This window comes from Moschus berezovskii, chromosome 19, assembly GCF_049115385.1.
Source record: "Moschus berezovskii isolate FMDL1 chromosome 19, NW_MosBer_1.0, whole genome shotgun sequence".
Taxonomy (NCBI): domain Eukaryota; kingdom Metazoa; phylum Chordata; class Mammalia; order Artiodactyla; family Moschidae; genus Moschus; species Moschus berezovskii.
This window is the reverse complement of record NC_142478.1, coordinates 59045943-59070048: the sequence shown is the minus strand read 5'-3', so window position 1 is coordinate 59070048 and position 24106 is coordinate 59045943. Positions and strand designations below refer to the sequence as shown.

Here is a 24106-nt window from a genome sequence, read left to right as displayed (position 1 = left end):
CTCCCCCCACACACATTTTATTCTTCTGCCACTCTCAATTAATCAGAAGTGTCAGCCCTTCACTTTGGATTTCCTGGCTGTGGCTGTTAATTGAATTTTAATTAATGGCAACTTTAGGAGCGCAGAATGAAATCCTAATGCAAGGAAGATGTGCACAGAACTATGTGTGTGGAAAACTCTTCTGTGATCTTCCCAGCCCATCCTCTCTGTTGTACAGATGAGGGAGTGGAGGTGGGGGAGTGACCTGCTTCAGGCAAGTCCCCGGGGTTTGGGTCCAATTCTTATTGCAAGACTCCAGGCTGCCCTGGTGACACAATCTGTCCAGTCTTCAAAAATGACATTGATGTAAAAGAGTCTGGTTCCCAGAATCAAGAATTCATGTTGTGCCAGGTGAGACAGGAAGAGCTGTCTTCTACAGGTATTATCCCAGAGCTCTGATATTCTCTCTCCCTAGTGGGGACAGGGTACAGAAGAGCCCTCTGACGGTCTGGCAAGCTCTTATCCAGTTGCAGTGCCATGACACAGGGGACACTGCATCAGGCTGCTAATTTATCAAAGGGGAGAGCATGTCAGCTTTGGGCATTTGCTTTTTCTTTATCTCAGTCATTTTGTAACTTCATATACTCCCTTGGAGATCTGGTTAAACCCAGTTTGAACTCCAGGTCCCCAGGCTATCACATTCTGAAACATTCCATCACTTGTGTGGCATTTCACTGAAGATTTGTTGGGGGAGGTGGTGTTCACATGGAGACATCACATGTTAAGACCAACAGCCTTCTCCCATCTCTCTTCCCCAACCTTCTCTTTCCTTGTGTAATGGAGAAATCCCTTCCCTCTTCCGGAGCAGGGAGGTTCCACCTACACTCAGGGCCCCTGAAGTAGTGATAGCTTACTGTGAACAGTGAAGAAGAAGATTTAGCTTCAGGACTGGGGACCAGGCTTGATCATGCAAGAGATTTTGTATAGCAGAGTTTTATTAAAGTATAAAAAGGGACAGAGAAAGCTTCTGACATAGACATCAGAAGGGGGACAGAGAGTGCCCCCCTTGCTAGTCTAAGCAAGTGAGTTTTATACTTTTTTAATTAGTTATTACAATAAATCAAAAGAATGTCTCAAAGTTGTAAAGATCTTACTAGACCCCTCTCCCATAATTTATATTTTAAGATAACAGGATTAGCCAGAAGGTTTTCAGGAAGGAGAAACTGTCCTCAAGCAGGATACATTGTTGTTATATAATCCTTCAGTTCAGTTCAGTTCAGTTCAGTCGCTCAGTCGTGTCGAACTCTTTGCGACCCCATGAATCACAGCACGCCAGGCCTCCCTGTCCATCACCAACTCCTGGAGTTCACTCAAACTCATGTCCATAGAGTCGGTGATGCCATCCAGCCATCTCATTCTCTATCGTCCCCGTCTCCTCCCACCCCCAATCCCTGCCAGCATCAGAGTCTTTTCCAGTGAGTCAATTCGTCACGTGAGGTGGCCAAAGTATTGGAGTTTCAGCTTTAGCATCAGTCCTTCCAATGAACACCCAGGATTGATCTCCTTTAGAATGGACTGGTTGGATCTCCTTGCAGTCTAAGGGACTCTCAAGAGTCTTCTCCAGCACCGCAGTTCAAAAGCATCAATTCTTCGGTGATCAGCTTTCTTCACAGTCCAAATCTCACATCCATGCATGACCACTGTAAAAACCATAGCCTTGACTAGACGGACCTTTGTTGGCAAAGTAATGTCTCTGCACATTTCATGCAAAGATGGGCTCGATAAAGGACAGAAATGGTATGGACCTAACAGAAGCAGAAGATGTTAAGAAGAGGTAGCAAGAATACACAGAAAAACTGTACAAAAAAAATCTTCACGACCAAGATAATTACGATGGCGTGATCACTCACCTAGAGCCAGACATCTTGGAATGTGAAGTCAAGTGGGCCTTAGAAAGCATCACTACAAACAAAGCTAGTGGAGGTGATGGAATTCCAGTTGAGCTATTTCAAATCCTGAAAGATGATGCCGTGAAAGTGCTGCACTCAATATGCCAGCAAATTTGGAAAACTCAGCAGTGGCCACAGGACTGGAAAAGGTCAGTCTTCATTCCAATCCCAAAGAAAGGCAATGCCAAAGGATGCTCAAACTACCACACAATTGCACTCATCTCACACGCTAGTAAAGTCATGCTCAAAATTCTCCAAGCCAGGCTTCAGCAATATGTGAACCGTGAACTCCCAGATGTTCAAGCAGGTTTTAGAAAAGGCAGAGGCACCAGAGATCAAATTGCCAACATCTGCTGGATCATGGAGAAAGCAAGAGAGTTCCAGAAAAACATCTATTTCTGCTTCATTGACTATGCCAAAGCCTTTGATTGTGTGGATCACAATAAACTGTGGAAAATTCTGAAAGAGATGGGAATACCAGACCACCTGACCTGCTTCTTGAGAAACCTGTATGCAGGTCAGGAAGCAACAGTTAGAACTGGACATGGAACAACAGACTGGTTCCAAATAGGAAAAGGAGTACATCAAGGTTGTATATTGTCACCATGCTTATTTAACTTATATGCAGAGTACATCATGAGGAATGCTGGGCTGGAAGAAGCACAAGCTGGAATCAAGATTGCCGGGAGAAATATCAATAACCTCAGATATGCAGATGATACCACCCTTATGGCAGAAAGTGGAGAGGAACTCAAAAGCCTCTTGATGAAAGTGAAAGAGGAGAGTGAAAAAGTTGGCTTGAAGCTCAACATTCAGAAAACAAAGACCATGGCATCTGGTCCCATCACTTCATGGGAAATAGATGGAAAAACAGTGGAAACAGTGTCAGACTTTATTTTTTTGGGCTCCAAAATCACTGCCGATGCTGATTGCAGCCATGAAATTAAAAGACGCTTACTCCTTGGAAGGAAAGTTATGACCAACCTAGATAGTATATAATCCTTAGTACAGAGTTTAAACTGAGTTGTTTGTTATGTAATCATCAGTTCTGGGCTTAAAGAAAAAAACTTATGTAACTAAGACTAAGGAATGTAGAAGATAAAAAAAAGATGTTTGTCCTTTCCTCCTCCTTGAGAATTCCAGACCCCTATCTCTGCTTTGAGAGTCCCAGACCCCATTCTCCTCCTCGGGGACCCCAGACTTCTTATCAACCTCCATAGAAATTAACTCTCTTAGTGAAGAGAAGTGAAGTTGCTCAGTCGTTTCTGACTCTTTGCGACCCGATGGACAGTAGCCTACCAGGTTCCTCCGTCCCTGGGATTCTCCAGGCAGGAATACTCTAGTGGGTTGCCATTTTCTTCTCCAGGAGATCTTCCCAACCCAGGGATCGAACCCGGGTCTCCCGTATTGCAGGCAGACACTTTACCATCTGAGCCACCAGGGAAGCTTGCCACTCTTAGTAGCCAGTCAAAAAATAACTTCTGATCACACACTGTGGACTCCCTGAGATGAGTCCTGCTGAAAACCATTCTCTCCACCCTGTTAGATGTTTATTAGATATTGTGTGGTCTTCAGGGGTGCCTCTTCTCCTTATCTTCTTCCCTAGGGTATCTCACACTATGAGTTTCAGCCAAAGAAGATCTCAGACTGCCCTCTAAGGGCTTTCATTTCAAATATTCTCAAATGAAATTGTCTCTATTTTAATGGAGTGTAAACTGTAGCCCAGACCTGCATTGAGCTCTTTAGGAAACCTAAGACTTGAATCATAAATTGAATGAGGATATAACCACACAACGTGCATTCTAAAGTGACAACCACTCATGCAGGAGGGTGCACACACACACACACACACACACACACACCTGTAATCAGCCCACTCTGACTCCTTTCAAAAATTCACATTCCTCTCACAGGACTTTCCCTAACTTCCTCCTTTACCTCCGAAGACTTGTCATCTCGGTCTTCCCACCCACCTCCATCATGGCTCCTCCCCTTCTCCCCCAGAGTGCCACCTCATCAGTCAAATCTGCCTCCCCAACTCCACCTCCTGAGTGTAAAGGCTAGAGCTTTCTCCATTTTGTATTCTTCAGAAAACCACAGCGAATATAAATCTCTATTCTTTGAGGCTCAGGTGTCATCTGGTGAACAAAGTTGATACCTAGAATTGGGGGAGTGTAAAACAAGATGCAGCTAAAAAAAATTACACCTATCCTCCCCTAGTTTAAAAATCAATTCTGATGGTTGTTACAAAAGTAAAGTCAAAACGTGGTCTGGTTCATGGCAGCATCATTGGATTACATGTTCAGCTTCCTGTGGTGACTACTGGGCAATCATGACACTCACTGAATAGAGTAAGTACCATCAAACTTGCTTCTGGTAATACACACGTATAAATGACATCGGTGTGTGACAGTTTTCCCCAGACCCAAAATATATCTCATGGTGTTTGGAAAGAGTCAAAAAGAATTTACATTCAGAGCCAGGGTTTTGCTTTTTTTCTTCCTTCCCTCCTCCTCCCCTCCTTGCTTCTTTCTTTCTAAAATCCCCCTTGCTTATTTCTTTTCTTCAGACCAAGAAATTCAAAATTCCTGTAGCACGCCCCACCACCCGCAAACCAAGCCGGCGAGGCTCCACCCTCAGTCTGTCTCGGACGAGTGGAGGGTCATCCCCCCAGAGCAGCATGGTCTCCGTGAACCCGGGCTCGGACGAACCTCCAAGTGTGATCACCCAGGCGACAGGCAGCAAGGACATCGAGGACAATGAATCGTCTTCGACCAAGCCTGAAGAAGAACCTCTCCATATCAGTAAGTCCTGCCTTAGGTCTGACCAGTCTGCGCTGACTCTGCCTTGAAGCCAAACATCAAGAGCCCCTCATGCGCCACCTTTACCCCCACTCAGTTAAAGAAGACACACAGGTCCCCTAGCCCTGGTCAATTTCCGGACCCCTTTGCTTTCCCCAGGGGAAATCAGAAATAAACTCTAACCTGGATTACTCTGAACCATTTCTACTTGGGAGACAGCCCATGGTCATCAATTGCTCTTTTTAAAAGTTTTAGTACTGTATTTTACTTAGCCCAATTTACAAAATATTGTCATTTTAACATGTAATCATATAAAAAATATTGATTAGGTATTTTATGTTTTCATACTATATTTTTAAAATTCGGTACCTGCTTTTTTAAACAGCTTTATTGAGAGATAACTTGCATACCATAAAATTCACTTGTTTTAAGTGTACAATTCAATGATTCTTTGTAAGTTTATAGAGTTGTGTAACCATCGCCACCTTCTAATTGTAGAACATGTCAATCAACCCCAAAGGACAGCTCATGTCCATTGACAGCCCTTCTCCTTTCCCACCACAAACTTACTTCCTATCTCTGGGAATGTGCCTTTTCTGGATATTTGATATAGAAAGTTGTATCACACTGTTACCCCCTTTCTAAGACACCTCTGACCCTTTCCCAGTGGCCTCCCTCTGAGTCTAACCAATTGCCTACTGCAGTCAGTGGCACCTCCCCAAACTCTTTTGGACCCTGCCCTCTTAACTCCTATCTTTTGTCTTAGTTTAGAGATAGAAAGCTAGGGCACATAGGCTAGTTCCTGCCATCCATGTGTTATTTAGCACAGAAGTCTTTGTTTTTTTTAAAAAAAAAAGGTAGTAGGAGTGACTTTTTAAGCTTGAGAGTTTGGACATCAAGATCATGGCTTTAAAAAATGTTACTGTTTGTGGCAACAGTTGGCCAGCAACCTGTATGAAAATATTCAACTGGAGCTGCCCTTCTTAAGTGGGGCGTATGCTTTTCACTGCAAAGTTTTCCCTGACTTTCCTCTCAATTCTTCATATTTTTACTTGCCTGTATTAAGTCATTAAGTGCATGCATGCTAGGTGGTGTCTGACTCTATACAACCACATGGACTGTAGCCCACCAGGCTCCTCTGTCCATGGAATTCTCCAGGCAAGAATACTGGAGTGGATAGCCATTCTCTTCTTCAAGGCATCTTCCCAACCTGGGGATTGAACCCCCAACTCCTGTGTCTTCTGCATTAGCAGGTGGGTTCTTTACCACTGAGCCACCTGGGAAGTCCCATTAGGTACTTAATTTTCATTTGGTACAACGACATCTCCCTGTTTCAGGTAGGAACTTCTTATGGCTAGGTATGGAGACCTGAAAAATACTAGTTTAAAAAAGATAAAAATTTATTAACTTTTTTTTGCAGGTTAGAGGTAGTGAAAATTGCTCAGTTGTGTGCAACTCTCTGCAACCCATGGACTCAGTTCATGGAATTCTCCAGGCCAGAATACTGAAGTGGGTAGCCTTTCCCTTTTCCAGGGGATCTTCTCAGCCCAGGGATTAAACCCAGGTCTCCTGTACTGCAGACAGATTCTTTACTAGCTGAGCCACCAGGGAAGCCCAGATTAGAGATAGGGTGGTTCCAAAATATCATTAGGGGTCCTACTTCCTTCGGTCTTTCTTCTTCACCATGGATCACTTCATGGTCCAGAATGACTGCTGGAATGCCAGTCATCAGAGTCACATCCTTGGACGGAAGCAGAAGGAAGTAGGTGAAGTAGAAAAGTGCTCACTTCCAATCAAGTTTAAGCAGTCTTCTCAGAAGCTTCATACAACATTTCTCGTAAAATCTCATGGCCCAGAATTTAGCCACAGGACTTTGTCACAGCATTTAGTCCTTTAGTTGCAAAGGATGTTGGGAAATTGGGGTAATAAATGCTTCCCCCCTCCCCCAACACACACACAGAGTACATATGCATACATATATTTCTGTTACTAAGGAAGAAAGGGGAAAGGAGTGTGAGCTCTCTTCAGGCATAGAACAATCTCTTACCTTCAACCTGGCACACAGCAGGTGCACAGCAGTGGCTGGGAGATGCATTCCCACCAGAGACTGACATCCAGAGAGAGTTCTTCTCCCTCCAGCTCCTCACCCTTCTCCTCTATTCATCCCTTAACCTCTACTGCATTTGTCAGAGCCTTCACAAAAGTAGATTAATTTCCCAGACTTTCATTGCCTTCTAAAACCTCCTCAAATTGATTCTGAATTCATGAATCCTGTTCTGAGAGATACACCATCTGACCAAGGTTTAATTTCCAGGGCTGGCTGCATAATGAAGTCTTTGTAGACACAAATCACTTGGGACAGCGGGCTGTGGCCTCTGTGTGGACTGGTCTCCTCCCAAGTCAGTGATCAGGGGATTCCAGAGAAACTAAAGCCCGGGCCGTTCCTCTTGCCAGTCTTAAAGCTGCTAGTCTTGGAACTGTTAGAGGAAAAACTCACTTAAGTAGTAACTCAAAAAGAAGGGTCCTGTGGCTTCTACTGTACCCCCAGCCTCTTGAACCAACCTCATACAACAAAAGGACTCCCTCTCTTTTCCCCCAAAGAGAGGGTATAGTTGCTCTCAAGTGAGGTTCTTAGACTGGCTGGGGATGGGCGATGGAGGAGGGAATTAGAATTTTTTCTTTAGGGGTGTGGCTTGTCATCTAGCACCAGGGGATGCTGTTGTCTCTGAGCATTGGGTAATGCCCTGTCCATAGCCCTGGGGACTAAGAACTAGGCAGGTTCCTCCAAGTGTGGGCATCCATCACAGGGCTGTCTTCCTCAGGGAAACTCTTATCTCGTGGCGTCTGTACCTTTTGCAAACAAGTCTCTCCTTTCAGGTAGCCTCTGTGGGTAAATGCGGGCCTCACAGCTCCAAGGCTTTGTTCCAGATCATACACATCCAGCCTCAGCTATGGAATGGATGGACCTCGATATCGGCGGGCACCATTCCTGCCCAGAGGCATTACTGGCTATCAGAAAAAAAAACAAAAAACTTCAGTGCGTTAAGTGGCATATGGAGCTGTAGAGGGGATTCTCTGGGAGACCTGCCCAGTGGGCCAGGCCTCTGGGGTCATTCTCTGGGATCCGCCCACTAGGCTGATTTGCTTACAAGTAGGGGCAGAAATGGGGGATCAGAGAAGGGAAGAAAGCCAGAGCTCCCTCACTAACAGGCTTCCGGACACACCACAAGGATGCCGGGATGCATAGCAGGAGGCGAGGTGGGCATGACAAGACAAAAATGAAGATCAGATTCAGGTCAAATGGAGCCCTGCCCACAGGTTACCGGGAAGGTGAACTGCTTGAGAATGAGGAAGGTGGAGTCGAAAATGGCTAAATGTTGGTGATTGTCACAGCCCGGAAGGCCGAGGGGCGGTCGCTGAGGGGAACAGCCTCTTGCCAGCACCCAGTGACTGCGTTCACAAACCAGCTGGACATGAACGGCCCTGGGACGCGCTGGCTTCACCCGTCCAGGCATGGCTTTTGAGCCATGGCTTTTGAGACTTAACCCTGAGGCGACTACAGACACCTACTGAAGACATTGGCACTGTCTTCCTTCATCGATATTCCAGATTAGCTCAGAGCTTTCCAAGCCCGTCCTGTTTTTTTCTCCTTAGTCATTTACTTATTTATTCTGCAAATATTGACAGTGCCTGGATGACAAGCACAGTGCCAGCTGCTTACCTTACCCGTCTGTATCCGTATAAAGCACTTAGAGCTTCTACTCTCCTACTCACCCTGAAGCATGTCGCTTACTCCAGATATATGTAATTTTCCATCTTTTAAGAGTGTCCATGTACTAGATTCCTGGAGCTGCTTTAACAAAGCAGCACGTCCTGGGTTAAGACAGCACTAATTTATTGTTTCACAATTCTGGAGGTTAGACTCCAAGGTGTCAGCAGGGCTTCGTTTCTTCTGAAATCTGTTTTTAGCTTTTAGCGGTTGTTGGCATCCTTGACAGTTTGGCTTGTAGATGAGCAACAGTCCAGTCTGCCTCTGTCCTCACATGGCCATCTTCTCCACTTGTAACAAAGACACCAATCATATTGGATTAAGGGCCCACTCGACTGCAATGTGGAGCTTCCCAGGTGGTTCTAGTGGTGAAGAACCCGCCTGCCCACGCGGGAGACGTAAGAGACATGGGTTTAATCTCTGGGTCAGAAAGATCCCCTGGAGGAGAGCATGGCAACCCACTCCAGTATTCTTGCCTGAAGAATCCCATGGACACAGGAACCTGGCAAGCTTCAGCCCATGGGGTTGCAAAGAGTCAGACACGACTGAAGAAACTTAGCACGCACACATGCCACGCCAGTGTATTCTTATCGTTACTACACCTGCAGCCACCATATTTCCAAATAAAAATATGGACAGCTTATATTCTGAGGTACTGAGGATTAGGACTTGAACATTATCTCTTGAGAGAACTCAAGTCAACACACAATAGTCAGACACAGAGAAATATCTCTACATTGTATCAAAAGCAGCAATACGAAGTATGGAAATGGAAGTCAACTAGTGTGATGATGAGTGGGGGGAGCAATGGTGAGCTGGAGAATGCCCTGAAAGTCTGAAGGCCCCATCAGCACACAACAGTGATGAGCCCCACCTCAGAGTCTTTACAGGGAAACTGGAGGCCTGGGTGTTTTTATGGGAAAACCTCCAGTTTTAACAAGTTTGGGCATCCCAGTCCAATCCAATCCAATCAGTCTATGGGTCACCATTTTGGAACCTCAGGCCTATGGGGTAAGAGAAGGTTTTCCCCCCACAAGGTGATTTCTTGATTTCTTCTTGGAAGTAGAAGCAGTGCTCTCAAGCTGCAGTAGAGTTCCAGGGGGTAGAGGATGCGGAAAATGGCATGAGACAGGAGGGACAAAGAGCAGCCAAGACCCACAAGGCCTCACAGGCCACAGGGAGGAATCTAGATGGCATTCCAGGGGAGATGGCTGGTCACTGGTAGGAGGCAGAGGAGTCATATTTACAACCTGTCAGACTTCTCGACCCTGGTCTTATCCTTCTCCAGTCCTCCAAAGTTAAGTGAAGTGAAAGTCGCTCAGTTGTGTCCAACTCTTTGTGACCCCATGGACTATATAGTCCATGGAATTCTCCAGGCCAGAATACTAGAGTGGGTAGCCTTTCCATTCTCCAGGGGATCTTCCCAACCCAGGGATCAAACCCAGGTCCCCCCATTGCAGGCAGATTCTTTACCAGCTGAGCCACAACGGAAGCCCAAGAATACTGGAGTGGGTAGCCTATCCCTTCTCCAGTGGATCTTCCCGACCCAGGAGTCAAACCAGGGTCTCCTGCATTGCAGGTGGATTCTTTACCAACTGAGCTATCAGGGGCCAGTGCTCCAAAGCAAAGGTGATATCAGGCTGGGGGCTGGTCCCTGACCTGCACAGTCCTGTCTCACAGGCACCCTGCAGACACTGATTTCTTGTGTTCCCATCAGATCTGCAGAAGCTCCTAGAGATGGTTCGGGAAGATGCCCGGAGAACAATCACCATGGAAAACGAGATGCAAAGACAGGCACCCAGGTATATTCTCTTGATACCTGGTCAAATAAAGGATGTCAGCATCAGAGTGATATTGTTCAGGCCAGCAGTGCCCCATGGTTGAGCATTTTCTCTGTGACAAGTGCTGAACCGTGTACTTTGTTCACATATATCAATCACCTCCTTGAGTCCTTCCAACAACCCCATAAGGTAGGTACTGTTGTCTATATTTTACAAATAAGGAAATGAGGTTCAGAGAGGGTAAGGAACTTGTTTCAGGTCACCCAGCTAACAAATGGTAAGGCGACAACTCAAATCTGCAACTTTCTTATTCTGGAAACTATTCCTTTAACTACTCCTCTGCCCTTCTTCCCAGGAACCCAAAGGTTATTTATTCATTCTTTTAGTGAGTGTTTATGAATATGGATGGACCAACTGTACTCATTATTGCAGGAAGTGTTATGAAAGAAATCTCAGACCTGTAAGAGGAAGTAATAGCATCTGATCTCGTCTGGGATGGGGATCAGAGAAGCTCCCTCCAAGGAGGAAACTTCAAGCTGAGATTTTGGATGAAGCATGAAGAGCTAGCTAACCAAAGTTACGAGAGGAGCAGGGAGGGCAGGCAAGGGGAGTGGATATTACAGGCATGCATGTGCAAACATGCTCAGAACGGACCAAAATGCTGCCAGAATGGGATGGGGAGAGGTATAAGTCTGCTGGGACCTTGGAAGTCACCTCTAGGATTCTGATTTCTATCCAAGGAGCAAAAAGAATCCCTTTGAAGTTTCAAGCTGACAGGCAACCAATGTAATTGGCTCAGAGAGTCAGGGCTTGAACCCGAGGTGTCCTCCTTCTGGTAGAAAACCCCAGGCACTGGACGTCTGACCCTCTAAAAGCCTCAGAGAGCATGCAGGCTAGAGCTGAAGCTCCCTTCCCAAGCGTGGATCCCTCTGAGTAAGCAAATTACTTCCCGAGAATAAATGAGGCACGAGAGAGGTTCATCACCGCCTTTAGCCTACTAGGATGCTGGCTATGACTTATTGGTTATTGTTATTACCATAATTACAGTTCACCAAGCACGATCACATGCATCACACCCGCCTCTGCTTGTTCATGATTAATTGGCAGCTGCTGCTGCTTCATCTTGCTTCGGGGCCCTGGAGGGTGGCTCTGAAGGCATGCGGCGACAGTGTTGGCCCTTAGGGCCCCAGCCTCTTTGCCTGACTTATCAGCATTAAAGACAGATGACAGTGATGAAGCATCAGCTCCAAGAAGCTCCTTTCCTGTGTGAGCACTCATGTCATGAACACTGGCTTTGGAATCAGACTGACGTGGGTTCAAGACCTAGTGCCTTTGAACAAGTCCCTCAGCCTTTCTCTAAACCTCAGTTTTCTCATCTGTAGAATGAGATTGTGTATCATCCAAGCATTGGCAGTGGTACCAAGTAGAGGAGGGTTGAGCTCCATTTCCATGAGTTAATGGCTGTGTGCTACTGAGCAAGTTGCTTCACCTCTCTGAACCTGATTCCAATTCTGTTCAATGAGGCTCATTAATAACCTATCCCAAAGGGCTGCAATGAGAATTAAATGACAATTTCCTGGTAAAGTGTTTTTATTATTACGGAAATAATGTCTACATCACCAAGTCACATTAAGCGTTTAGTGAGATAATGCATTTAACATATTAGCCTGTGCCTGGCAAATTGTAAGCATGTAAAAATTGGTGACAGTGGAGGTGGTGGTTACTTTTATTTCATGTGCAGTGTCCTATGGAACCTTTGCAGTACTTTGTTGAGACAGATTGATTAACCAGTACCCAAATCCTTTGGCCCATCCCATAGATGGAGAAGGATGACTCGCTTCAGCCACTCAAAGACTAAACCACACGAGAACCTGGTTCTCACAAAACTCCTCACCTGCCTCTGCATTCACTTTAATTATAAAATAACCATGGTTACAGTGCAAGAACCTGTTGAAATTTCCCATCTGCTTCCATTATTCTAGGAGAAAAGTCTCCCTAATCTGTCACAAAGACAGCAAATATTGGAGGCTTCTCTGCAGAGGTGCACGGAAACAGTTAGGGAAAGCTGCAGGTTTTCTTTGCCTGCCTCACTTTAAAAATGTAGATTCCTATTTAACTTTAGACACCAAATCTGCTCCCATCAAGACAGACATAGAATTCTGGGCTTTTTAGAAACCCCTGAAAGCCTGCCTTTCCAGCCCCTAGCCACAAGGGCCAGACTGCCCTCTGGTCCCATGTGTTTGTGTGTTCAGGCTGATATAACAAAAAATACCATAAACTGAGTGGCTTGTGAACAACATTTATGTCGCAAAGTTCTGGAGGCTGGAAAGTCCTGGATCCAGATGCCAGCAGATTCAGTGTCCAGCAGGGACTCTCTTCCTCATAGACAGCTGCCTCCTCACTGTGTCCTCACGTGGTAGAAAGAACAAGCTAGTTCTCCAGGGTCTGTTTTACAAAGGCATCAATTTCAATCATTAGGGCTCTCCCATCATGATCTAATCACCTCCCAAAGGCCACCACCTCCTAACAGCATCCTCTAAAAGGTTAGGATTCAACATATGAATTTGGCGGGCGGGTAGGGGGGCAGTAGAGTAGACCATAAACATTCAGATCATAACATTGTCTAGGAAGATGACCTTTTCTTAAAATCCTCTAACAGTCTTTCCCAAACATTCCTGAAGATCAGAATCAGCTGGGACGCTTGTGAAAACTACAGACTTATGGTCTTCATCCCAGACAGACTGAACCAAAATCCCTAGAGGAAACCATATTTTTTAACAAGCACTTTGAGCAGGCATCATTTTGTGGTGTGTCAGGAAATTCTAAGGTTTTGAAAGTATGTTCTCTGCCAACCTGAGTCAGAAGACTGTGCGTGTGTGTGTGTGGTTTTAAATGCAGCTTTGGGGTCCCACTCCAGGCCTAATGTTTCCAGATCTCTAGGAATGTGGCTCAGGAGTTTACACTTGCATTCTGAGCCGTTCCTCCAGGTGACTCATATGCCCACCTATGGAACCTAGGATCCCCACTGTAGATGAGCACCCTCCGTTCTCCGTGGATGGTTACTGCCTCAGAGCATCATATGTTCAGAGCCTGATTAAGTGACTCATCTTGCTTTGCAGCATCTTGTCAGTGCTCAGACAAAACAAGAGCGATTCTGCCTATAAGGACATGCAGACCACCCGCAAATCAAGGTAGGAAGGCCCAGGGCCCTCGCGCGTAAGTCAGGAGGCAACCCACAGTTACGGGGGGCATTGCAGAGACACCCTCACCAGACCGTGGGAAGGGGGCAAGGAGGAGGATCTTCTTCCTTCTTCACTGAAAATAAGTTACTTGACTCCCAGGACTTGGTGGCGAGTATTCAGCCGTTCCTTCCCAACAACTGTGTGCCTTAAAGTTAATCTTCTCTGGTAGCAGAGGGGTGAAGCGGGGAGGGTGTGTTTTGGAATTACCCCTTCCCTCTTTACTCAGGTGACTTGTAATGGGGCAGGGGCAGGTCTGCCCCCAATTCATTTGTTCATCTAGAGAATACTTCTCAGTCCCCACTATGTCCCAGGAGCTGTGCTCGGCTCTTTTGAGATTCGGCAGCAAACAAGACAGATGCAGTCTGTCCTGTGGGTAGAGCCCACTCTCTGGTCTGGCATCATAACTCCTTCTGTGTCATAGACTCTTTGACCATCCAAGAGAGCTTGTGGATGCCTTTCAGCAAAATGCTTCCAAATGCAGACTATAAACTACAGAAGTTTACAAAGAAATCTATAGTAATATTGATTATAATATTACAACCAAATATGGGATATATAGTCATCTGTGAGCTTCGTCAGCAATGCCTTATACAACAAGACATAGCAGCAGCTCTGATAACTACTGTAATTTTGGATTAGTGTCAAGTGTAAATGATTTTTCAAAGTATCTCCCATAATTTTAATGTGATGTGTAAAAACCTGTGATTTCCATTTCTGCAAAAGGCTAAAGATGCAACCTGTTGGGTTTTTTTTCCCCCCCATCTGCATTCTTGGATTCCTTGAATCCTGACAGTGTTTAAGAGCTACTGTTCTAATGGGAAAGTCATACATTTATCAAATAATCCCACAGAGATAGTTGTGTAATCATGACCATAGATAGCATTCTGAAGGAGAATTATAGAGGATTAGGTGAATGTTGAGCACCAGGATTCTAACCAAGGCTGAGTCTGACATTTAAGCTAGGACCTGAAGGGAAAAAGAAGAATTAGCTAGCCTATGGCTGGGAACAGTAGGATCTGAAATCTGCATTCATTCTGAGCAGTTTCTCCAGGTGATTCCTGTGCCTTCCCATAGAACCTAGGATCTGTGCTGTGGAGGGAATAGAAGGAATAGCATTCCAAACAGAGGGAACAGATGTGCAAAGGGTCTGAGGCAGGAGGAAGTTTAGAGGCACCGAGCAAAGACCAGTATGGCTGAAATTCAAGGAGGGTCAAGGAAAGGATTGACCAAGACAGGCAGAAGGGTCCTTTGTGGTTTGTTTGTTTGTTTTAATCGCAGCTAATAACACTATTTCCTTCACCTCCTGCCTCCCCGAGTCACACTATCAACTCTAGAAGAGAGCCATCTATAGGAGGAAGGTCAAAGCCCACTTGTTCCCCCAAAGAATTCATCAGCAGAGGTGGGGGTAGCCGGTTGGAATCCAAATGCAATTCCTTCTGGGTATTATTATCGGGGCTCTGCTCCCTGGCAAGATGGGATAAGAGTTTGCTCCATCACCTGCCAGACCTGAGACCTCTGGGTCCAGTCCCATTAGCCTCTGGGAAAAGCCACAAAGGCCGGGTCCTTTCCTGTGGGGAGGGATCTGAGAAATGGCTGGCCTCCCTGAAGAAGTCCAACATGTCACAAAGCAGGAAGGGGAGGATTTGCCACACATCACAGGGATAAGAAAAATAGTCTCACTCTCTAGAATCACACAGAAAAAGCAGTCAAGTCAGTGTCTCAAATGTTGGGAAGAAACAAAGCAGGGCAGGGTGTGAGAGATTCTGGACATGGGTGCTGAAGGCCCAGGTCACTGGAGGAGGACCTAGCAGAAGGTATGGGGGGACGGTCATGAGCAAAGAGCTTCACCCCATCTAGGGACCCCAGCCACGCAGTCACAGAAGGGAGCAGCCACTTAAGGAATTCAGTCACCTCCCAATCTAGAAAGGGTCAAATGGCACCAGGAGTTGCCTGATCACAGATGAGGAAACTGACACTCCAGAGCAGAGGTGCTTCTCCACAGCCCAGGCTCTGAAGCCAGCTTGGCCTGTTTCCCAATTGAGTGAAATGGGTGTTCAGCACCAGGGTCCAGTCTAGATAAGAGAACCCTTGAATGAAGAGGCAGCCTGGGGCTGGGACCACCCCAGACAGCACGACCAGGAGGACTTGCCCCTCCTCAGCTCTGCACTCAACCCCAGGAGAAGCGCAGACAGAGAGGAGGGTGGGAGTGTCCACAGTGAACCTCTCCTCCAGGTGGAGAGGCCGATTTTATACAGAAGAAGCTGGGTTCCTGAAAATGTGTCATCCCAGCAACCTGCAGAGGCAGTAGGCCACCACTGGGCTAGGAGAGTCAGAGCAGCACTTGCTCTAGGCCATGAGATCGGGCAGGATTTGAGCAGCTGGGGAAGAGACAAGGAAGACTGTCCAAGCAGAGTGTCCAGTGGGAGCAAAGGTCAAAGTGTGGGGAAATACGCAGTTCTATCAAATGCCTTGATTAGAACCCCCACACTCACCTGAGGCTGGCAGATGTCATGGGGCCCTGAAGTCACCCTTTGGGGGAAAGTCAGACTCCAGGCAACATGAAACCATTTCTCTGTGTCTCAGTGACAGATCCAGCAGTACGAGTGGAGACAGCCACTCCCAGGTGCTCCAGAAGAAGCTTAAAAGGTACGCCAGGTGGGCAACGGAAGGTGCCAGGCAAGAGGGACTGTGGCAACTGCAGCCTCCATCTTCCCAGGGATGTAGAAATAACCCAGTGCCAACCAGACTCCCTGAAGCCATAGATACAACTGAAGGACAAAGGACTCCCAGGGCATGGGGCTTATACCCAAGATGTGGAGCAACCCATGCAGACAGTGGCAACAGATCCTTCCTCCATGCTGGCACTTGTTGTTGAATCACTCAGTCGTGCCTGACTCTTTGCAACCCCATGGACTGCAGCACGCCAGGCTGCCCTGTCCTTCACTGTCTCCCGGAGTTTGCTCAAACTCATGTCCATTGAGACGATGATATCATCCAACCATCTCATCCTCTGTTGCCCCCCTTCTCCCCCTACCCTCTGTCTTTCCCAGCATCAGGGTCTTTTCCAGTGTGTCAGCTCTTCACATCAGGTGGCCAAAGTGTTGGAGCTTCAGCTTCAGCATCAGTCCTTGCAAAGAATATTCAGTGTTGATTTCCCTTAGGATTGACTTGTTCGATCCCCTTGCTGTTCAAGGGACTCTCAAGAGTCTTCTCCAGCACCACAGTTCAAAAATGCTGTATTCATTATTGCTTATTCCTCAAAACTAATTCTGTGAGGCAGGGGTACTGCCCCATTCTACAAGGAAACAGTCTGAAATCTGGCCAGATGAAATGTCTCACCAGAGGCCACATAGCTAAAACGTGGTGGTAGGGAGTTTGAACCTGAATCTCCCACCTCCCAGCTCCAGGTTCTATTTTCATCTCACTGTCCTTAGCACTTGCTGAGCTAAAGTGACCAGATATCTCATCATGGGCTCATGTAATAAGGCCTGAGTCACCAGTCCAACATTGTTGGGAAGGTCTGTTATTCCCTACATCCAGGGGAATGCTCAGGGAGGTCCCAGGTGAGGATGGAGAATCTGGCTGTGTATTATTGCAAAGCACCTTGGGCCCCAGGGATGCATCTATCCTTTGGGCTTGGCCCCTAAGCCCATATTATCTGTGTCCACAGCCGTGCCAACCGTGACATCATCCAGTACAAGAGTGGGGTGTGTAACACCATGAGGGCCAAGTTTTACAGCGTGGCCCAGGAGGCTGGCTTCTGTCTACAGGATAAGATGGAAATCCTCAGGAAGTAAGAGCACACGTGTATCCATTCACTCAAAGGACATTCATCTGTCACTTAGTATATAACCTCCAGATGCTTGGTGTTGGGGCGATAACAGGGAATGAGAAGGACATGTTCCCTGCCCTCAGGGAGCTTACAGTCTCCTGGAAAATATAGGCAGAGACAAAACAACTGAACTGATAGATTTATAGGTACAATTTATAGTAATTGCTCCACAGTAAGGGAAAAGGGTTGTAGGAGGAGTGAGGAAATAAAGCAGACTGGGTAATCCAGCAAGACCTCTCTAAGGAGGTGGCATTAAGGCTGAGCCCTGACAAGTTGCATTTATCTCAGAGACTTTGTTCACTTGTGCTCAGTCACTTAGTCATGTTCGACTCTTTGCGGCCGCTTGGACTATAGCCCACCAGCTTCCTCTGCACGTGGAATTCTCCAGGCAAGAATACTGGAGTGGAGTACCATTTCCTTCTGCAGGGGATCTTCCTGACCCAGCTCATGAGCCAAACCCTAAAATGCTGGGAGAAGAGGGGTGGAAAGGGTAGAGATAAGGCTGGAAGTTGTCGCAGGGGCTGAATAATCCAGAGCCTTAGGGGGTGAGTCAGAATAAACAAAGGACTTTATTCTGAGTAAATGGAAAGCCATCGAAATGTGTGTATGGTTGATGGCATGGTTATATTCGTACTATAGTCTCTTTGGAGAGAGAAGATATATGCACAAGATGATGAAGGGCCTAAGGGGGAGAGGAACCAACACAAGTTAAACACCTGCTGTGAGTTAGCACTAAGCTCAGCGCCATACACACATTATCATTTACTCCTCACCTCTGGGATCTAGGAATAATTATTATCTTCCATCTTACCGATGAGAAAACTGGAAGTCCAATCAAAAAGTAGAGAGAGAATGAGGGCTGATTAAAAAGTGACTGGGTTTAGTAAGACAATGAGCGTTTCAGGACCTTGGAGAAAGCTGTAGCCTCTTATGCCCAAAGGCCACTGGTATCTTACAGGGTAGCTGAGAGGGTTAAGAAGGACTTCAGGAAGGAAAAGGTGTTTAACTCAGATCCCTGAGGGCAGCTGGGAAGGTGAAAGGAAAAGAGTATCTGATTCATCTTCCTGTTTCTCATACCATCTGTGATGCAGGCGCCAAGAAGAAAGAGGTGTCCAGAAGTTCCACTCTTTCAGCCTTGTCTCAAATTTCCAAAAGGATATAGCCAAAATGAGACACCAAGTCTCCATGGTAAAAGCCGATGCGGAAGAAATTGCAGACCACTGGTAAAGACCCTGAGAGCCAGATAAGGCAGTCCCTGGAAGGGGTGAAGTGGGTACTGGTGTTACAAAGTTACGTTCAACCCTATCATCCTCAAGACAGAGAGGCATCACTCCAAAACTGTCCTCGGCCACCAGGAGGGTCCCCCCTCCCAAAACAGGCTATATCCAGAGTATAATCAGGCAAGAAACCCCACAGTTCCTGAGCCACAGCTGCTCTCTCCATATTTACCTTCTGTTTGCTTCAGTTTGCAAGTATAGACTCACTTGCCAACCCTTATAAGAGAAGCAGAAGAGGCAAACCAATCTGAAAATACCAACAGATCCTGAGGTCTGTCAGGAGAGAACTATGTTCCCCAGATAATTTAACTCTTAATGATACAAAGCCAGACAGGCATACCTCAAGAACACTGTGCCCCCAGCACAGGGGTGATAATAAATGCAACACAAAATATTGCAAATTGAGTGATTACTGGATGGCAGACACTCCCCTCCTAAGCACTATTCATGAATTATCTATTTTATTCCCCACAAAAATCCTGAAGGGTACATATTACCCCCCACTTTACGAATCAGGAAACTTTAGGATTTAAACCCCTGTCTGACCTGTCTCTACACTTATCTGCAATATAAAATTGGAGTCTGACTTCCCAAACCTCCATCCTGTCAGGGTGAGTAAATCAAGATCTTAAAGTAAGATAGGAAAACCTGAAAATGTACCGAGAATCCCTTCAACAATTTTAATAATGTAGAATGGGAGCTTACAAAGAGATCAGAATAAATATATAAACATACATCACAAATATAAAGCAGTGTGAGCAGCCAAAATGTATGATGGATGAATAAGCTTTTCTTCAACTTTTTCTACAATTGGGGAAAAAATCCATTTTCCACGAGATAACACCCCTACCTTCACCCACACCTGAACCCCCAGGTTAGAACCTACCTTTTCCCCACTGTCTCAAGGATGCATTCCCAAACTACCTTCACTCGCTTTCATAATATTAATTTTTTTTTGTTCAGTTACTCAGTCACGTCCAACCCTTTGCAACCCCATGGACTGAGGCATGCCAGGCTTCCCTGTCCTTCACCATCTCCCAGAGTTTGCTCAAACTCATGTCCATTGAGTCAGTGATGCCATCCAACCATCTCATCCTCTGTCCCTCCCTTCTCCTCTTGCCTTCAATCTTTCCCAGCATCAGGGTCTTTTCCAGTGAGAAGGCTCTTTGCATCCGGGGGCCAGAGTAGGTTCTTAAAACCCACTGAAACACAAAATCATGGCCCCTGATTGTTCATTTTCAGGAACATGGAAAATACACACACGCACAGACACACATCCGCAGCAGCTGGTGTGTGAGAACCTCTTCATCCTAGAAGATGTCCCACAGTGTGTCCATGTCCTCCTCAGCTCAATTAACCCTCGAAGAGTAGCTTCAGAATACCAGTATTTTTCCTTCCTTGTAACTTTTCACATTGTCTGCTTGGCAGAAAAATCATCAACGCCTGTCTTTAAAGCATGCCCTTAATTTTTTTTGTTGATGTTGTTTAGTTTCTAAGACATATCTGACTCTTTGCAACCCCATGGACTGTAACCCACTGGGATCCTCTGTCCATGGGATTTCCCAGGCAAGAATACGGGAGTGGGTTGCATTCCTTTCTCCAGGGGATCTTCCCAACCCAGGGGTCGAATCTGTGTCTCCTGCATTACAGTCGGATTCTTTACCATTGAGCCACTGTGCAAATCGTGACTCTGGTTTTTATTATCCCAAAAAACAAAGACTTGCCTGATCTGTGGACACTTTACACTGAGGAGGGAGGAAAGTCCCCCAGATAAAGACTGTTGCTACCCTGGAGACATCCCAGGAGTGGTGAAGAGAGAGAGTGGAGATGAGGTCTTTTGGGTGCCCAGACCATCTGCCAGCAGTTTCCTAACTGATCCTCTCCTCTTGGAATTGAAGGTACTTTGACCTGCTGTCCAAACTCCCTGAGGATCTCAAGAATTTCCGCCCTGCGAAGAAGATCCTGGCAAAACTGCAGAAGTTTGGGGAAAACCTGGACCTGAGAATCCGACCACATGTCCTCCTGAAGGTGCTCCAGGAGCTGAGAGCCTGGGAACTGTGCTCCCCGGACATCGCAGTGGCCATCGAGGTGATGAGCACTTCCTTTCCCCTCAAACACCCCAGACACACTCATTCTGGCCTCGCAACATCCAGGCACTGTTGAAGTTTTTAAAGTTTTTTAAAAGGCATGAAAGCCTTCATGTAACTCATCATCCAATAGAAGAGGCATTGTCCTGTGACCATGGTTGTTCAACTCCAGGGGACATTATATTCTGTGTAAATGATGCCCCTGGGAAACCTGGAGTCTTTGGAGAAACATAAATGAATGGACATGTGAGTGCAGTAACTGACAGTCACAGTGAGCAGCACTCTGAATCTTGCAACTAAAATCACGGCCTGTGGACCTCACACGGGTGTGTATTAGAAACGTGGCATCCCAGGCTCTGAACTGTATCTGACCAGCTCAGCATCTGTGTTTCAGTGAGATGCCAGGTGACTGGTACGCATAATAAAGATTGAGGAGCCCTGACTTAAGGTAAATGTAGAAGAGGCTTCTCTTAACGGGAGCCCCCTGAAGAGGATGACTTTTAAGCTGAGATCTGAAAAGGCAGTAAGCCGAAGAGAAGGGGAATGAGCAGGTCCCAGGCTCTGGAGCAGGACAGAACCTGAGCTGCTGGAAGGGATTCAGCGGCAGTCAGTGGCTCTGGAAGGAAGAGAGCAGGAAGGTGCACGGTTCCCAGGGGACCAGAAAGGTCAGCGTGTGCAGATCTCCAAAGGTCAAGTTAAGGATTCAGGTCTTTATCTGAAGGGTGCTGAGGGGCCTCACAAAGGTCTGCAGTAGCAGCCTACCTTCCCCACCCCTGCTAGAAATTCCTGGTGCCCTATTCCCTTAGGGCATCAAAAGGTGTCAGTAGATGGGGGGAGGAGGAAGGGCCCCCCCAACTAAGGTATTAGCAGATGTCTGTGGAGTCACTTCCTTAATTTTATGTGATGGCAAATGTACATTTTAATAGGGTTTTCAGTGTCTCAAGACAAAGAAGTGACTCACATGGTGGCTTTCTTGGGCCTCTCAGTGTTTTCATGATGGTCTGGCCCTTCCACAGGCTGACCTGGCTTGTGTATGTGAGCGCACAGTCAGGAGTAGGGGGAGGGAGAAATACCCTGTGGATAAGCTCAGATGTCTAGACTCCACTCCCCACATCTTGTGAAGCTCTTTCGTGGGAGAATCTGGCAGGCTAGCCTGAAACTAAGTCTCTAGGGCATCTTTCCGGTTGTGGGGTGTGCATTCCACCTGCCACTTAGAGAGAGATTGAAGGCAAAAAAAAAGATTGAAGGCAGGAGAAGGCAACAACAGAGGACAACATTGTTGGATGGCATCACCGACTCAATGGATATGAGTTTGAGCGAACTCCAGGAGATGGTGAAGGACAGGAAAGCCTGACCTGCTGCAGTCCATGGGGTTGCAAAGAGTTGGACATGACTCAGTGACAGATTATGGAAAAGGCCGTTTCTGAGTGGGTAAAAGGAGGGAAATATGGATATGGATGCTCCCCTTTCTCTGGGCTGAGTTTTATTAGCTCTAGCTCATAAAAGTTAGCATACTCTTCTCCCAGTAGAACATCACAGAACTTCTGTTAACCTGGATGTGGGGGTCTCTTAACCTGAAATTTATGTGAAACTCTGTGCTTTGTGTCTTAACCCTTTCCTGGAAGCAAGCCTGTGGCTGTCCTCAATTCTCAAGGGAGTCTATGAACCCAAAAATGTTTATGGACAAATGACTTTTTAAAAAGATATTCAGCAGTAGAAAAGAGAAAAAGATGCAGACAGCTGGGTTTTTCTGCTCTCCAGATTTCTTTGGGTCAGTAGTGACAAAAAGAGACTTAAAATTAGCCTGCTGAACTAGGAATCTGGAAAGAGGCCCTTTTCTTGATTATGAATGCCTGAGGGGTTGGAGGTATCCTGGGGCCACCAGCCTCAATCACGAATCTTCTGGGATCTTCTTGGGGAGGGTAGGGGGCACGGAGTCTAGCTTTTAGACCAAATCTGAGACTGTCATGTGTCTGCCCCCTTAGTTTGTGCGAGAACACATCATCCATATGCCTCAAGAGGATTACATCAGCTGGCTGCAGAACCGGATCAACATCCCCATCCGGTCCCAGAGTGCCCAGACGTAGTGGGCCTGGGTCAACCAGTGACCCCAGTGGAGGAGGGCTGTCTACACCGTGTGCCTGCTCTCATGGGGACTCATTATGATCTGGTAGGGTCATCTGGAGACCACATTCTGAAAACATTCTAGGGGGAGCTGCTCCCAGGTGGAAGCCCCCCTCTCCCTCACACAGCAGCCTCAGGCTCCCAGCCTCTGGTGCTCATTGGTCCAGCCTGACTTTACCTACTCCCTCTCCAGGATCCTTCCCTCTAAGCCTCAAATTCTGGATAATAAAATTGAATTGAATGTTTGCTGTCCTGCTGGGGAAAAGTTGGAGCTGTGGGATCTGGCCGTGGTATTGAAATCCTAATAGTAACATACAGTTATCATTTATTGATATGCAGCAGGCCCAGTGCTGGGTGATGTTCTTGCCTAATAATCTCACAACTACAGTTAAGTAGGTGCTGATGTTATGCCCATTTCATACCATTAGAGCAAGAGTGTAGTTCTCAACTTTATGTATACTGTCCTAGATAGAGATGAGTGGGTGGATTGGTGGGTGAATGGATGGAGCACTTCCCAACGAGGCAAGTGATGTGCAAGAAAATCTCATCCTTAAGAGTCCTTGTAATATCTTGTGTTGGGTTTGGTTGTACAAGGAAGCTTAACTTCCAGTCATCTCAAAATTGTGTGGGTTTATTGCCATTTAACCTCTTTTCTCATCTTCGTCTTCTTTTCCCATCTCGGTCTTCTTCCCCGCTACATCTTACTAAATTACAGGTCCTGTAGTCATTTTAACTCTCTCCCTGACAGCCAAACTGAATTAACAATTAAACAACTGGACTTGATTATTGGAATGCTGGACCCCAGCATCTACCCATGATCCAGAAGGGGTGGAAAGAAGACAGTCGAACTATTTTTCTGTCTATGCAGCATCTCACCTATTCAGTTATTTATTCTTTTTAGTCAATGAATATTTATCAAGAACTGAATATGCATCAGCCAACCAAGTTCTAGGTTCTAAGGGTAGAGCAATGACCAAAGCAGACAAGGTCCCTGATCTCAGATAATTTACCTAGAGACACAGGTCAGCAAAGGGCGATGGAGAGAGCAGAGGGACTACATAATATCCGCGGCGGTACTCTTTAGTGTGATGTCGTGACAAGGTGTAGAGGTGAGATGCAGTCTATAAGGAGGCTGCTCAGTGAAGAGATTCTGAACGTTGCTGTGTGTGTTCAGTCACTCTTTGTGGCCCTGTGAACTGTAGACTGTAGCCTGCCAGGCTCCTCTGTCCTTAGGGTTCTCCAGGCAAGAAATACTGGAGTGGGTA

The 24106-nt window shown here is 46.4% G+C and overlaps 1 protein-coding gene across 1 annotated transcript in view; it reads left to right on the top strand.

Annotated features, from left to right (window-relative positions):
• CCDC60 (coiled-coil domain containing 60) overlaps positions 1–23378 on the top strand; it is a 175291-nt gene extending 151913 nt beyond the window's left edge. Inside the window, exons 7-14 of the mRNA XM_055405510.2 lie at positions 4498–4732; positions 10216–10300; positions 13399–13470; positions 16105–16167; positions 17192–17314; positions 18445–18576; positions 20529–20718; positions 22703–23378. Coding sequence (XP_055261485.1) covers positions 4498–4732; positions 10216–10300; positions 13399–13470; positions 16105–16167; positions 17192–17314; positions 18445–18576; positions 20529–20718; positions 22703–22804 — 1002 coding nt within the window. The 3' untranslated portion in view covers positions 22805–23378. The remainder of the gene's footprint in view (positions 1–4497; positions 4733–10215; positions 10301–13398; positions 13471–16104; positions 16168–17191; positions 17315–18444; positions 18577–20528; positions 20719–22702) is intronic.
• Positions 23379–24106: the final 728 nt, after the last annotated feature.